Here is a 14319-nt window from a genome sequence, read left to right as displayed (position 1 = left end):
CAGCTCCTTCCTTTCGCCCTGAGAGTCTCAGACGCATCGGATAACCGGCTTTTCCCTCGATCTGATTGCCGCTCCAACACCAGGCGACTAAGATTGATGCATGTAACGGCGGGGTACTCTCGGATGCCCCCCTGAAAGTAATTACCAGGGGTCCCTGGCTGGCGTGAGTCTCGGTAGAGACCCTAGCAAAAGACGCTCAAGGGCATTTGTTTCTCCTGGCAGCGCTCTGTTCAAGCTTCAAGATCTCTATTTTTCCGCACTTTCCTGTGTGTTTCTGCTCATGTGCTTGTCTGGACGCCACTCACCTTTCGGTATCAGCAGCCGCGCCTCTTTGCCCTCCCGTCCCCCCTGTTCAGTGTATGTACGTCGCCTCCTGCGACAACATCTTCGGCGACCAGGGGCCACCTTGAAGCTTCAAAGGATCCGGCGAGAGCTCCCTAACCTCGCTTTCGTGGGGAAGGCCTCTACACCGCCAAGAGGTGCAGCGGTGACAGTTGACTCTACAAAGGTCTCCTGCCCCTCGTTCCCTTGTTCTATCGCGCCAGCATCCTTTAGCCTTACCTGAATGCTCTGCCGAGCGAGCATTTTAAAGGCGTTTTCGATAGCAGACTCTGCCTAATAAGGCCCTGCCCTGCTGCAGCTACCCCACAAGCGCAGAGGAGTGCACAGCCAGAGAGTACTACCAGCCTTCCCTGTCTCTCTCTCTCTCTGTGTGTGTGTGTCTCCCTCTCTCTCTGTGTATGTGTGTGTGTCTCTCTCTCTCACACACACACACATCCTCTCTCTCTCATCCTCTCTCTCTCTCTATCAATGCCCATCGCTCCTCTAGGACGCATCTCCTCCTTGCTGGCTCCCTCTATTCTAATTGGGGGTCGTTTAATGGGCAAAGCCTCTGCAATTTTTTAAAGGAGGAAGATTAGTGAGGTCGAATGGGGAAGCCCCCACACGTAGTCGTGTGGCCTTGCCGATGCTGGCTCTGGCTTTGTTTCTGCTGGGCATTTGCCGAGGAGGCAGATGCGGCGACTTCTGAGAGTTGTGCTGCTGGCTCATTCTTCGACGGCTCCTCCTGTCTGCCCTGTCCGGCGAACTCCTTCTCCCCCTCAGCAAAAATGATCCAATGCATGGGAGTATGTCAATAAGATTCTTTAGTGCTCCCTAGAAGCAGCGTGCGAAGCACAATACGTGTGCCGCCACTAGACCCACCTCGTTTCTTGCGTTCTCGAATTCGCCCTAGCAACGAGACTCCTGAGGCTTTTCTCAGGCTTTTTATTTTTCCTGGCCTTGTGTCAATGTGGACACATACACGCTTACACACATACACGCTTACACACATACATACACATACATACACATACATACACACACATACACACACATACACACACATAGACACTCATACACACATACACACATATACATACACATACACACATATACATACACATACTTACACATGACACATAACACTTACACACATACACACTTACACATATGCACACACATACACACTTTCACACATGCACATATACACACATACATACACTCGCCGCCCCCTTTCGGCTCTGCGTGCGTGCCATGCTGGCTGCTGCATCTCCCTTCTTCTCTCTGCCCGAGAGGCCCCTGGAGCTGTGCTGCGTGGTGCATGCACGAGCTCCTCTGTCTTGGCTGCCTGCTTTCGCTTTGTGCTGCCTGCAGTGCCCCTACGGATCGACAACTTTGGGTGTCACTGGCGCGAGTAGCATTCAAAGCTGCAGCTGCGGAGAAGGTGCTGCCTTCCGATGTTGAAACACACAGATAACTCCTTCTGAAGCGTCTCTTATGGCGTTGCATCTTTTGCTGCGTTGCGGCCTCTAACGCTCTGCAAGGGCTGTTCGAACCCGTGAAGCGCCTTCTAACACGCCTCTCAACACTGCTGCTGCTGCTGCTGCTGCTGCTGCTATTGCTGCTGCTGCAGTACCTCCTTCAGCGCTGCTGCTGCTGCTGCTGCTGCTGCTGCTGCTGCTGCTGCTGCTGCTCGAGCACACTCCATTAAGGGGGAACTTTGAGCATCTCGCGCTGCCCGACGCGGCCTCCTTCTTCTGCCGCTCTTCGCTTTCCTATTTTGGGAGTGAGGCGACTGCGTTTGCCGGTGGCTTCGCAGGTTTGTATCTAGACGACAGCCTCTTCCTGTGTGCAACCTGTCCGACTCCCCTCTTAGCCTTTCAGTGCCCTGGAGGCATCACGGAGGAAAACGAGTCTGTTGCTTGCAAGGTAGGGAGAAGTGATCTCTGGCGTTGCTCTGCGGCGTGGGAGCTAACGGGCAGGCGTGGAGGGAGGGGTTCATTGCGTCTGCTTCGCGTGGCGATGTCGCGATTTTCCTGGTGCCTTTCACTGCCTCGAACGCTTGCAACTGCCTCCTTGCTGCCGTCGCTGCCGCATGGATCTCTGCTCGCTCAGAACCTTGTCAGCCTCAGCAGCGGCTGGTGGAGACCTCTAAATTCTTCCTGGCCTGCAGTATACGAGCGATGTCTCCACAGCACTGCATGCAAAGGGCCTTGCGGAGAGTGCCTTGAAGGGCATGCAGGTAGGCGGGAGCCGCCGCGACAGAGATGAGCGGCGCAGCAGGAGGGGGAGACTTGCAAGGGCGGTATTTGCGGGGGAGGGGAGGGCGTAGAGAGGGAAGAAACGCAGGGAGCGCAGGGAAGCAATGGCGACTGAAAAGAGGGGGAAAACCGTCCGAGGCACACTGGGGAGACGTGTTTCCTGAAAGGGCAGGAGTAGGAGCAGCGCGTAAAAGCAGACCCACGTTCTACCCTCCTCCACACACCCCAAAGCTCCCTGTGCATGCGCTTGCTTCCTCACACAGAGGCGGTGGCGAGGCAGGGGGAGGCGTGGTGGAAGCGGGAGCCACGAGGCTTTTGAGGGCCTCCTACGCGAAGGGTGGCTGTTTCGTGCTGTCTATCCTCTGGAAAAGAATTTTCTCCGGCTGTTCGCAGGAGCAGGGCTATAAATAGCCATTTGCATGCGCGTCTGTTCGCAGGGCCCCTCTGCCAAATGTGCAAAGAGAACATGACACGAGACTTCCTTTCGGCAACCAGCGAGTGCTCAGACTGTCCAGCAGGATGGAAAATCGCTCTCATTGCACTAGGACTTATTGCCGGTTAGACGGCACATTTGTTTGGCGGGTTCTAAAGGAGGATTTTTGGAGCTTCGAGCGAGCAGTTGCCGGTCTGCTAGCATTCGTGCAAGGGGAAGAAGCTTTCGGGAACAGTTTTGCATGCGTGTGCGTCTGCGTGTGTGTGTATGTGTGTGTGTGTACGTGGGTGGTTGCTTGCAGCGCTGTTGGTGTTTGTGGCCTTAGTTAGTTTCTGCCTGGAATGTGAAGCGGAGGAACGCCTCAAGATCGCCACGGATGTGAGGGGAGTGCAGACAGACAGCTAGGCAAAGAGGCAGGCAGACAGGCAGAGAGGCAGGCAGACAGGCAGAGAGGCAGGCAGACAGGCAGGCAGGCAGAGAGGCAGACACCCAGGCAGACAGGCAGAGAGGCAGGCAGTCTCTACAATCTGGAAGCAAAGAGGTAGACACGCCGTGCGACGGAAATTAGTACCGGGCTATTTTTCGCAAGAAGGTTCTTGCAGAGGAGGACGTACATTGGGCAGAGAGTATTTTACTTCCACAGGGAGCGATACGTTTGCTGTCGCTTTGCAGCGTATTTGCTTCACTCCGGCGCTGAAACAGCTTTTTATGTATCTAATTATCTGGGGGTCCTTCGGGTATGGCTTCTTGAGTCCGCCTTCCGCAATCCTAAGTCTCAAAATGAATCCATGCATCTCCTTCAAACTGGAAGGGAGATGCGGGCTGTTGAAAGTCGGGGAGACTTGAATTGTTTCTCTCTTTTTGTCTCTCTCTTTCTGTCTCTCCCTCTTTCTGTTTCTCTCTCTTTCCGTTTCTCTCTGTCTCTCTCGAGAAGCACAGCTGCCTCCTCGCATCTCAGCAGCGGGCAATGAGGCGAAAAAGCAAGCCCTCCTTCTTCTGCTTTTAATTCTTCAGTGCTTCGCATTCACAAGGTGCTGCCCCCCTTTTTGCTGTTCGTTTGCAGCCTCTCCACCCGAGCCATAGGCCAAGACAGTTTCCAAGGAGAAAGGGGGATCAACAACAGCGACAGCTCACTAACAGAAGTCTTCCTCAGCTCGTCTTGGTATTTGGGTTACCGCAGCTTTACTTCCATCGCCATCACGTCGGTATTTTCGGTATGCGCTGCGTGCTATTCCCCCCTTTCCTCCCTCTAACGAGCTGCAACTCATTGACTGCTTTACGTGACTGCCTTTCTTGCTCCCTCTCCTAATGCACACGTTTGCAGCACGCTACCCTATTCATCCACGCATGTTAATGTATAGTCTATATACATGTATATGAATTTGTACAGAGCTATGTGTGCACCAATATGTACAGAGCTCTGCGTGCATATCCAGAGGGGCGAAATCAACCCCAATGCATCTCGAAAGTTTTTCCGCTAAAAGACGCATTCGGAAGCTTGTCTCCCTGTCTCTCTCTTTCTCTCTCCGTGTGTTTCAAACGACCAACTGCATATGTGCGCTTTTTCTCTCAGATGCTTGCTCCTGACTGCTGGAGCTCAAACTGGGCAAGTCCTCTATACGCGTATTGCATCTTTGCGTTCTGCTGCCCTCTGCTCTTGCTGTTTGGCTATTTCGTCATTCTCACGATCGTCTTCCACCACCAACGCCATCATGCGCCTCCAGAGAAGCGCATTTTGCTTCTTGTCCAAGGCGAATTGTGGCGTAACTACGTCGGGCAGAAAGTCACTATCATATTCAGCAGACTCTGCCTGATCACGCTGTATCTATGGTCCCCCTTAGCCGCTACCTCCTTTTCCTCAGCCCTCGCCTGCAGGTCAGTTTGGCAGAAAAGGAGTTGGGAGGGCAGAAAATCGCGCTGAAACGTGCAGGAATGCATCCTGTTTCGTTTTCTCCCGTCTTCTTCCCCTCCCTCCCTGGCCATACCAGAGTCTGGCATGCAGAGGGCGGCGTCATCACTGCAGCGTTGAGCTTCGCTTGCCGCTGTCGCTGTGTCGTCGCTCTCTGGAGTGTTGCAAGTGCTTAGCCTCCCAAGCTGCGCTCTTTCTGCTCATAAGAGTCAGCGGTACTCACTCCGCGGGAGGCAGCGACAAGCCTTGGCACGTGCCTCTGCTTCTGTGCTGTTTCGTGTTGCGCTGCGAATCTCTTGCGCCAAAGAAATCTCGCCGATGGAGTATCCTACTTGGCATACGATCCTACAGTGCCGTGTGGCGGTCCCGAGATGTCGCTTGGAGCTCAGCTCGCCATGCCTGGTAATAGAGCACGCAGAAAACACCCCGCTTGCGTGTCTTATTCGAGGCTGAGAACCTCTACCGACGAGCCAAATCGTGCTTGACGTAGTCCAATTGCATGGCTTCTACGGAATGCGCGCGCCTGCATGCGCTGGCGAGCCGTCTATTCTCAGGGCTAATGGTGTACGTCGTTGGATTCCCCTTTGTTTGCTTCATTACGATACTCTTCTTCATCGCACGCCTGGACTCTCCCCGCATCACAAAATGTTTAGGCTTCCTCACCGACTTTTACAGCTCGAGACGCGTCGGATGGGAATGCTTGCGCCTCTTCTTGACCCTCTCTTGCGTGTGTGTCTCTCTCTTCGTACAAACCGTCGAACCGCTGACGATTGCATGGGCAATTGTATCGGGATACGGCATTCTGGTCTTGTTCTTCAAACCGTATGGAGCTGAAATGGTTCCTTCTTGGTGCGTTTTTGCCATGCTCCTTTTCTTTCCCTCTCGCTTCTCTTTCCCCCGCATTCTGCAGTAAGAGGAAGAACAATAAGGGACCTTTCGTTCTGCGGCGAACGCATCTCGTTGTGGCATTTTAGAGTGACATTTTCATCCCCTGTGCTGCGCTTTTTATGACGCATGCTCTCTGTTGCTCCCGCGCAAAAGCGCAATAATCGCTTCGCTTTGCTCCAGAGGCCTTCAGAGCCTTCCGCATGGCTGTCTCATGGCTTTGCAGCCTCAGTGCTTTCCATGCATGCATGCATGCATGCATGCATGCATGCATGTACGCATCCCGTGTGTCCTGCTGCTTACAGGGCCCCCTTTAAGGAGCAGAGGGGCCCCCAACGTCACTTCAGCGTTCCCTTGACGCTGCACGCGAGAGAGTTAGCTCTCTGCAGCTTTCTCGCCTTTGCCATCCAATTTCACTTCCTTTCCAAGATCACGCAAGGGGTTACCTCCGTGTGTTGCCACTCCCCTTCCTTGCCGCGCGAAAGCAGCTGCAGTGCATTCGCTGGTCGGCTTCCTCTCAAGAGCCTCTTGGCCTTTGAGTGGAAGCACAAAAAGATCACACGCATCTCGCCTTTTCCCACCGCTTTCTACTCTGTCCTCCCGCAAGACTAGGTGCTGTCTGCCTTGTGCGTGTTGTGGCTTTCTTCCAGCTGGCCATGGAATGCATGGTAGTGCTAGCCTCTTCTTGCGGGCAGCTGCTTTTCCTGTGCTTCGTCTTGTACGAGGCGCAGCGTGTAGCTAGATTCTACTGGGAGCGATACATGAAGAGAAAGAAGGACAGGGATGCTATGGACGCCAGCTACGCTGCGGTAAGTAGAAGACGGCATCACGATACCTCCCCAAAAGAAAAATCCTCACATCGAAAACGGCTCTCTTTTTCTGCAGCGTGAGCGCCTGTGCGATGCTTCCTGCGGGAAGAAAAGCCGCCCGGTCTGCAGCACAGATCAAAATTTACAGATCACACTGCTATGTATATATATATATATCTACTCGAAAAAGGTATATCTATATGTATATGTGTATATATGTGTAAATATATGCAATTAAAAAAACACTTCTCCGTCCTGTGTTAAAGGCGTTCACGCGCATGTGCAAATATATATATATATATACACATGGAGAGCTACAGAGAGGTGTCTGTACACACGTTAGGCAGTGTAGGACGTTAATAGCGCCTCCTGCAGAGAGATCCTTCACGTTGTGTGTCGCTGCTGAAACACCCCATGGCATTTCGCACTGTATATTGATGTAAAATTTGCCGTTGAACGGCAAACAAAAGGGTGCTCCTCTGCACTTCTTATGTTTGCCGCGCATGCACCCGCCTGCAGGGGGCCCAACTTTGCAAGCGCCACCATATAAGTGCATGCACGAGGTTCTGCTGTATATTGTTGTAGAAGGCATCCTTCGCATGCGTCTTTGTGCTCCTCAGCAGACGCGGTAGATCCGCATGCCACACACAATATGCAGAATACGCTTCCTAGATCAGCGCGTAGAGAAGGGCGGCAAGGGACATGAATTTTGCGTTCATGTATATGTGCATATGTATATTTGGATATATATATATATGTATGTGTATGTATATATATACATGTATACAGATGTATATATATGTCGATGTAAGTGTATGTATATATATGCATGCATATATATGTATATATGCATGTATATATGCATGTATAAATAGATGTATATATCCATGTATATAGATGTGTATATGCATATGTATATTTAGATACATATATACGTATATATGTGTATATATGCATCTACATATATCTATGTGTATATACCTATATATACATGCATGCATGTAATTATCTATGCTTGCAGCAAGAAGAGCTCGCCGAAATGCTTGGGGGGCAGTTCGATGAAACTCGCCATAGATTTCATCGCTCCGACGAGCGTTTCTTTGTAGACGCTGTCCGTATCGCTCCCTTTCCCGCCGAAGCGATTGCTCAGCTGAAGGCGCTTGCGAATCTCCCGGATTTGGCGAGCTTTGATATTGTCGATGCTGCCGGATGGATATTTGACCAGGGTATGAACCGCTGAGAGTTACGTGATGGATGTGAGAAATGCATGCGCGCGGGTGTCGCCTGCGAAGATTGCGAAACTTTGAGGCTTTTTGTGCGCGCGTTTCAAGGGCACATAGAGGTGCAGGGCCAAATCTTGTACGCTACTGTTGGTCAGATCGCTTCCATGTACAGCGATCTGACTTATGACATCTCCACTAGCGAGCAGTTCACTGAGGAACTGAAAAAGCTTCTTGACAAGGTGGCCACGACTCTTAATATCCAGGATGAGGTCAGCAGCACATTTTCTGCTGTCAACAAACGAGCAGCGCCGCTTAGAATTTTGCGGTATCCTAGATGGGCGAATCTGTTCTCATGGATTGCACCGCTGTGGGCTTGAAGTGTACAGCCTGGAAAGCCTTTTGAATCCTTCGAGGCACCGACCACACAGCGACACACACACACACACACAGACAGAAGACACACAGAAGACAAACACACTTACAAATACATCCATACACAAGCACACATACAAATACACACTAGAGCACACATACAAATACACACTAAAGCACAGATACAAATACACACTAAAGCACACATACAAATACACTTTCAAATACTCATACACAAATCTACACACCAGAACACCCGTACATACACACAAATATACACACCAAAACACACGTACATACACACAAATATACACACGTACACCCTGTATATGTATATTTAGAGGTGTGGCAGCGCCAGCGTTCATCTTTCCCTCGTGTGGAAACTTTGTGGCTTGTTGTGCATGTGGACATAGGTTGCGGCTCGAGTCTCTGCTGCTGCTCGTGTGAGGAGTTGCTGCGGTTCTCGCCAAGCGGAAAAAGTGGGGGGGCTTGCAAAGGCGGAAGCGGCTCTTGCGCGAGCAGCTGCTAAGCAAGAGGAAGGAGGCGCAGAGACAGGGTGGAAGAAAATGTGGGGCGTCCAGACGGATGCAGATGTTGCTCTGAAGTGGTTGCAACACCAAATGCAGCCGCAAGGCATCGACCCCGCAGTTCTTCGTGCACAGTTTGTGGAGGTGTTTCCAGGTAGGGGTGTTGCGGGAGAAGGGGGACAGGGGTGTTGGCTTTAGGGTGTATGGAGCCTTCAAGAGTGCTGATGCTGCTGTTGCGGGAGGTGGGGGGTGTTGCTTTGCGTGTGTCTGCTGCTGTCTTGGGAGCAAGAAGGGGGGATGGGGGAGCAGGCAGCATCGCTTGTTCTGCGGCTCTTGGCAGCGGCACGGGTGCTGCTTTGTGGGTTTGGAGCTGCCTGCATGCGTTGTTGTCTTCTTTTTGCCTTGTTGTCTTTTGTTTGCCTTGTTGTCTCTTGTTTGCCTTGTTGTCTCTCTTTTTCGCGTTGTTGTCTTCTTTTTGCATTGTTGTCTTTTTTTTGCATTGTTGTCTTTTTTGCCTTGTTGTCTCTTTTGCCTTGTTGTCTTTTTTGCCTTGTTGTTTCTGTTTGCATTGTCTTTTTTACCTTGTTGTCTTCTTTTTGCATTGTTGTCTCTTTTGCATTGTTTTCTCTTTTGCCTTGTTGTCTCTTTTGCCTTGTTGTTTCTTTTGCCTTGTTGTTTCTTTTGCCTTGTTGTCTTTCTTTTGCGCTATTTTTTTCTCGCGTTATCTTTTTCTGGCGTTGTTGTCTTTTTTTTGCGCTATTTTTTTTCGCGTTGTTATCTTTTTTTCGCGTTGTTATCTTTTTTTTGCGTTGTTGTCTTTTTTTGCGTTGTTGCTCACACCGTGCTGTGGGGAGCCTCTGGTGAGGCGCGTATGTATGTGCGCGTTATTTGGGGTCGCAGATGCAGGAATCGTGGAAATGCAGAAAATGGAAATTGAAGTGCCGCCTTCGCCCACAGAGCCTCCGGGAGTTTTCGCGAGGTGAGAAGCGTCCAAAGGACGTGGCGCGGTGTGGACGATCGGCACCAGCTTGCATTTTTATGGTGGTTTGTTTACGGCTCGGAGTCGGTCTGTCTGAGGGTGTTTTTGTGTCTTTTCTTAGGATTTGGTATCACCTTGTCGGCTCTCCACCGCCCCCTCCTCCTAAGTCGATTCCCGACCCGCTGGGCGTGAAAGTGCATCCTATCAACGCTGCTGATCATCTGTGAGCTGAGACTTTTGATCGTGTTGCGCTTGATGCTGCAGTACGTAGCGCCAGACGCTTCCTGCAGCATCCAAAGTTTCTTCACGAGGCAGGTGTTGCGGTCCTAGGCAAAGGAAGAGTCTGTCTGTCTGCTCTGGCTCGACAGCGTACTTCGCGCAGCATGCGGCTCAGCATAGGGCGGAAAGGGGATACACACGGGGAGGGAGAAGGGCCTGCGAAATGGAAGTAGATAGAGAGCACTACTAATAGGAAGTGTTATCGCGTCGGCGGCTACTACGCAGCAATGCATAAATTGTTCTAATTTTATGTGTCTGTGGCAGGTTGTGCTTCTTACGCCCTATATATATATATGTAGAGGGGATATACACATATATATATATATATTTATGTATCCTCTCTCATGCGAATTGCGCCCGCACTGTTATGGCGTGTGCTTTCTTGCTACAGCCGCAAACTCCGAAAAGACTACTAGTTGGCTGCTGTCGGCAGGACTGTAGGTGCAGACACAGCACTTGACGCCGCTTGTTGCATAAGCTTTGCTGCTGCAGCTACCTCTGTCACACCTCCAACTGTGGCGTTTCGCTGCGCACGCTGGTGTTTGCTGTTGCTGTCCCCGAATTACAGCGCCATCCACGATACGCTTGTAGAGACAGAGGCATATATATATATATATACATATATATATATATATGGCATGGCTCCCGCTGCAGAGGGTGTCTCTCGTAGTCGTGTGCTACAGCCAATTTTTTTGTGTTCTTCGAAGAGGCTTGCGCGTCAACGCACGCAGCAGAAGGCTGCAGTGCCGCCAGCAGCAGCAAGTGCTGCCTGCCACGGCTTTTCCCCCAGCGCTCTTCTTCGTTTCGGTTGGAGAATTGTGTGCAAGAGATAGAACCTCTAAAGAGAAGGGAATGAGGCATACACAGAGCGTGGATACCCGAAGAAGATGCAAGCAAGCGACACTAGGGAAGGACGCCTTATGTTTAAAAAATCTTAGGCCAAACGGGGTAGCAGTAGAACATATACAAATATATTCATTTATTTAGTTGCAGAGAAGAGTCGTTCGGATGTAGATGCATGCATGCATGCTGCATCCTCATGTACAGCAGGCGTGAGTCGTATGTTTTATGTATTGAAGTGCAAGCGATGTATTATTAGGGTCTATAAGGATCGGCTTTTGCCGAGTCTCGCGTTCAATGGGCCCCTCTTCAGTTCCTTCCAAACGCCTTCCCCTAATGCTAGGCCGTTGTAAAGGCTTCACCTTTAGTTCCGCGCGGCTGCTGTTTTAGTGTGGACAGCCCAAACATCGGCGGCTGCCTGCAAGACGTGCTGCCCCGCGTTGCTGTTGCTGCTGCACAGTACTTTCTGAGCAGCGGCGTTCGTCATGAGCAGCAGGAGGGAGCCGCAAGACGAACGAAGTGTCTCGTAGTGGCAGTCGCAAAAGTGACTATACCCGCTGGTGTAGGAGTGCTGCTGCGGCAGCAGCAGCAGCAGCCCGGAGCAGCTGCTGCTCTGCCGCAGTTTTGCGACAAAGGAAGATTTCTCTCCTTCCGCAGACGCACTCCAGTCCGGAAGGCAGAGAACAAACACTAAGGGGTCGCTGTTGTTGGTGCTGCCGTTGCTCTCGCTAAGCACAGAGAGAATGTGCGCTTCTAGGCGCTGAATAAGGACTTCTTCGAAAGGCGGATTGCAGAAGATGAAGGACCGCAATGGGTGTTGCCGCGGGTCCAGCTCCCGCTTCCAGAGGCTTGCGAAGAAGCAACCCCTGCTGCCGAAAGGGGCATCCGTGTCTTCGAAGAGGGAGAAGTAAAGGCGACATCGAGCGTTTAGGGGGGAAGCAAAGGCTTCAATAGGTTCACCCAGGTGCTGCTGCAGCTGCTGCAACACAGATAAAGGGACCCCGCAGCCGAGGCCCCTCCCCTCCTTATTCTGCCCGCAGATACAGTAGGTTCTACACAGCAGCACGAATACACGGTGTATGAAAGCGTCCACCAGGCAGCCGCAAACGTCGCGCTGCGGCTCTTGCTCGCAGCAAGCTGGGAGGGCATGCAGCCTCCTGAGCTCGCTCCCCACACATTTGCAAGCACCAACTTCGGAGGAGCTTTTCTTTGAGCACCGGCACGCAACACTGAACCAGTCCGGGGGAACAGCCTCATCGGACTGCGCTGACTGAAGGCCGATCGCGCAGCTGCTGCAGTGCATGCCGCTTCCAGGAGGACTGCCGCCAGCACAACAGCAGCAGCAGCTCCTGCTGCCTCTCCGGCGCCACTCGCTGAGGAAACGACGCCACAGAAGCAACAGCCTGTTGCCTCTAATGAAGAACCGCGTCTGCAGGAGTCCTACAGCCCCCTCCAGCTGCTGCTGCTGCCCCTCCGAGTGCCGCTGCAGCAAGACTCGAGCATCGCCTTGCAGCGCTAGACAGTGGAAGCGACGGCCTATCCTCCACGCCACCGACCACTGGGGAGGCCCTACAAGGCGAACCTCCTCCGAAGACAGTCTGTTCCCGCGAAAGCCGCTGCTGCATCCCAGCGTGGCAGGCAGCTGCGCTTCTGCCGCTGCTGCTGCTGCAGTGCAGCAGCGACCCCGCCAGTAGTCCTCCACGCAAGAGCGCCTTTTTCCCCCCCCTTCCCCTGCAGCCGCGGAAGCCTCGACGGAATATGCTCTCAAGGAGACTGCTGCGCCTGCATGCTCTGCAGTGAAGGAAGCGATGCGAGCAGCAGCTGCGGCAGCTTCTGCGGCGAGGGCAGCGCTTGCTCGCAAAATCATTGGACCCCACAAAATCCACGTCAAGGGGCGGCATAGCCGCAATAGCCAGGGGCCGTGCAGCCGCTCAAACTCTGCAGCTTCTCGCTCCTCTACACGCGCAGACGCAGCTCCGTCCGCTTCTTCGGCAAGCTTCCCCGAAGCCGCTCCTGGCTGTCTTTGCAGCTCAGCGAGGCGAACTGAGGAGTGCAGCTGGGGCCAGAAAAGCAGCCGTTGTTGTTGCTGTTGCTGTTGTTGGTGTTTTTGTTGTTGCTGCTGTTGCTGTTGTTGCGCACTGCTGGCTGCAAGGGTCCCTCTGTCCGCATATTCAGTCCGCTCTGAGATCTGCTGCTGCATGCGCTGCTGCTTGCGCCTCTTGAGGCCGTCCAGCGCTTGGCTAGCCGCCGCGGCAAAGATGCGCAAGCACTCAAGCTTGAGGCTCACGTCTCCGAGATGAGGATTTTCCGCGAAAATAGACCCCGCATCTCCAGACGTAGACGGATGCGCTGAACAAGCCTCCTGCCCCCCCTCTGGCAAAGGCCAGCAAACGTTCCTGATCCTCAAGAGACACAGCAAACCTCCTAACGCCCCCTGCATGGCACTTAGCGGCATGGCACTTAACGCCGGCAAGCTCAGCCCCTCATGCTGCTGCTGCTTCTGCTGCATATTTCTGCACACCTGAATTAGCAGCTCCGCAAGGCGCGAGGCCATTGCCTCAGCTCCCTCTACGGAGATTACGGCTGCCTCGCGTAGCCGCCGCTTGGCATGCAGCCGTTGCGGGGGTTGCTTTTTCTCGAGCTGCACCAAGACATCTTGCAGCAATCCCTCTTCCAAGAGCAACGGCGGAAGCTCATCTAGCCACTCCCCCATGAGTGTTTTGCACAGCAATGGCCCCTCTAGAAGCTCTCGCGGCTGCTGCTCAGCGACTGAAAGTAGCTCCTGCCACCTCCTCAACAGCGCATGTTCGATACTGCCTGCGCTTTCGCTATCAGCAGCACTTTTGTTGGTCGCATCTGATGGAGCACCCGCTGCTACCCCATGCTGACCAACCGACTGCTGCACTTCTCGCAGCAACACTTTTGCAACGGCCTCCAGCTGCTCTGGCGTTGCCTCCTGCTGCTGCTGCAGAAGCTGCTGCTGCAGGTCGTCCAGCTGCAGCATTGCGCTGAACGGCTGGCAGGGAGGCATGCTAGCAAATCCTTCAGAAAAGGTGCCGCTAATATTCATGTCCTTATTGCTGTTGTTGCAGCAGCTGCTGTTGTCGTTGCTGCCGCTGTGGCTGCAGCAGCAATTCTTTTTGTTGCTGTAGTTGCAGCAGCTGGTATTGTTATTGTTGCTGCTGTTGCAGCAGTAGCTGTTGTTGTTGCTGTTGCAGCAGTAGCTGTTATTGTTGTTGTTGCTGTTGCAGCTGTTATTGTTATTGTTGCTGTTGCAGCAGCAGCTGTTGTTGTTGCAGCTGTTATTGTTGTTGCTGTTGCAGCTGCAGCAGCAGCTGTTGTTGTTGCCGCTGTTATTGTTGTTGTTGCAGCTGTTATTGTTGTTGCTGTTGCAGCTGCAGCAGCAGCTGTTGTTGTTGCCGCTGTTATTGTTGTTGTTGCTGTTGCAGCAGCAGCAGCAGCTGTTGTTGTTGCCGCTGTT

General features: G+C 52.6%; 3 protein-coding genes across 3 annotated transcripts; all 3 read left to right on the top strand.

Moving 5' to 3' along the window:
* Positions 1 to 929: 929 nt before the first annotated feature.
* On the top strand, positions 930 to 3861 carry LOC113146791. The gene is made up of 5 exons (XM_026335174.1): positions 930 to 1127; positions 2113 to 2563; positions 3020 to 3139; positions 3317 to 3393; positions 3688 to 3861. Exons 1-5 carry the CDS (start codon positions 930 to 932, stop codon positions 3859 to 3861), a joined length of 1020 nt encoding a protein of 339 aa, XP_026190959.1.
* A 1434-nt stretch (positions 3862 to 5295) lies between these two features.
* On the top strand, positions 5296 to 9946 carry LOC34619145. The gene is made up of 8 exons (XM_026335173.1): positions 5296 to 5326; positions 5479 to 5773; positions 6115 to 6259; positions 7640 to 7844; positions 7950 to 8110; positions 8627 to 8894; positions 9641 to 9719; positions 9841 to 9946. Exons 1-8 carry the CDS (start codon positions 5296 to 5298, stop codon positions 9944 to 9946), a joined length of 1290 nt encoding a protein of 429 aa, XP_026190958.1.
* A 1702-nt stretch (positions 9947 to 11648) lies between these two features.
* LOC113146789 (60S ribosomal protein L22-like) lies at positions 11649 to 13553 on the top strand. Its single transcript, XM_026335172.1, has 3 exons — positions 11649 to 11685; positions 12576 to 12908; positions 13288 to 13553. The coding sequence occupies exons 1-3, from the start codon at positions 11649 to 11651 to the stop codon at positions 13551 to 13553; spliced, it is 636 nt and encodes a 211-aa protein (XP_026190957.1).
* The last annotated feature ends 766 nt before the right edge of the window (positions 13554 to 14319 follow it).

This window comes from Cyclospora cayetanensis, unplaced genomic scaffold, assembly GCF_002999335.1.
Source record: "Cyclospora cayetanensis isolate NF1_C8 unplaced genomic scaffold, CcayRef3 CcayRef3_contig_60, whole genome shotgun sequence".
Classification (NCBI taxonomy): Eukaryota; Apicomplexa; class Conoidasida; order Eucoccidiorida; family Eimeriidae; genus Cyclospora; species Cyclospora cayetanensis.
This window is presented reverse-complemented; position numbering and strand designations above follow the sequence as displayed.

Excerpts from the sequence above, each read along its gene's own strand:
- LOC113146789 (XM_026335172.1), top strand. The coding sequence starts at position 11,649 with ATGGGTGTTGCCGCGGGTCCAGCTCCCGCTTCCAGAG. Across the intron at positions 11,686-12,575 it reads TCCAGCTCCCGCTTCCAGAG|CCGCGGAAGCCTCGACGGAA; the intron begins GCTTGCGAAGAA and ends CTTCCCCTGCAG. Across the intron at positions 12,909-13,287 it reads GTGCAGCTGGGGCCAGAAAA|CGGCATGGCACTTAACGCCG; the intron begins GCAGCCGTTGTT and ends CATGGCACTTAG.
- LOC34619145 (XM_026335173.1), top strand. The coding sequence starts at position 5,296 with ATGTCGCTTGGAGCTCAGCTCGCCATGCCTG. Across the intron at positions 7,845-7,949 it reads CGGATGGATATTTGACCAGG|GGCACATAGAGGTGCAGGGC; the intron begins GTATGAACCGCT and ends GCGCGTTTCAAG. Across the intron at positions 8,895-9,640 it reads GTTTGTGGAGGTGTTTCCAG|ATGCAGGAATCGTGGAAATG; the intron begins GTAGGGGTGTTG and ends TTGGGGTCGCAG.
- LOC113146791 (XM_026335174.1), top strand. The coding sequence starts at position 930 with ATGGGGAAGCCCCCACACGTAGTCGTGTGGCCTTGCCGATGCTGGCTC. Across the intron at positions 3,140-3,316 it reads TGCACTAGGACTTATTGCCG|CGCTGTTGGTGTTTGTGGCC; the intron begins GTTAGACGGCAC and ends GGTTGCTTGCAG. Across the intron at positions 3,394-3,687 it reads GCCTCAAGATCGCCACGGAT|CGTATTTGCTTCACTCCGGC; the intron begins GTGAGGGGAGTG and ends GTCGCTTTGCAG.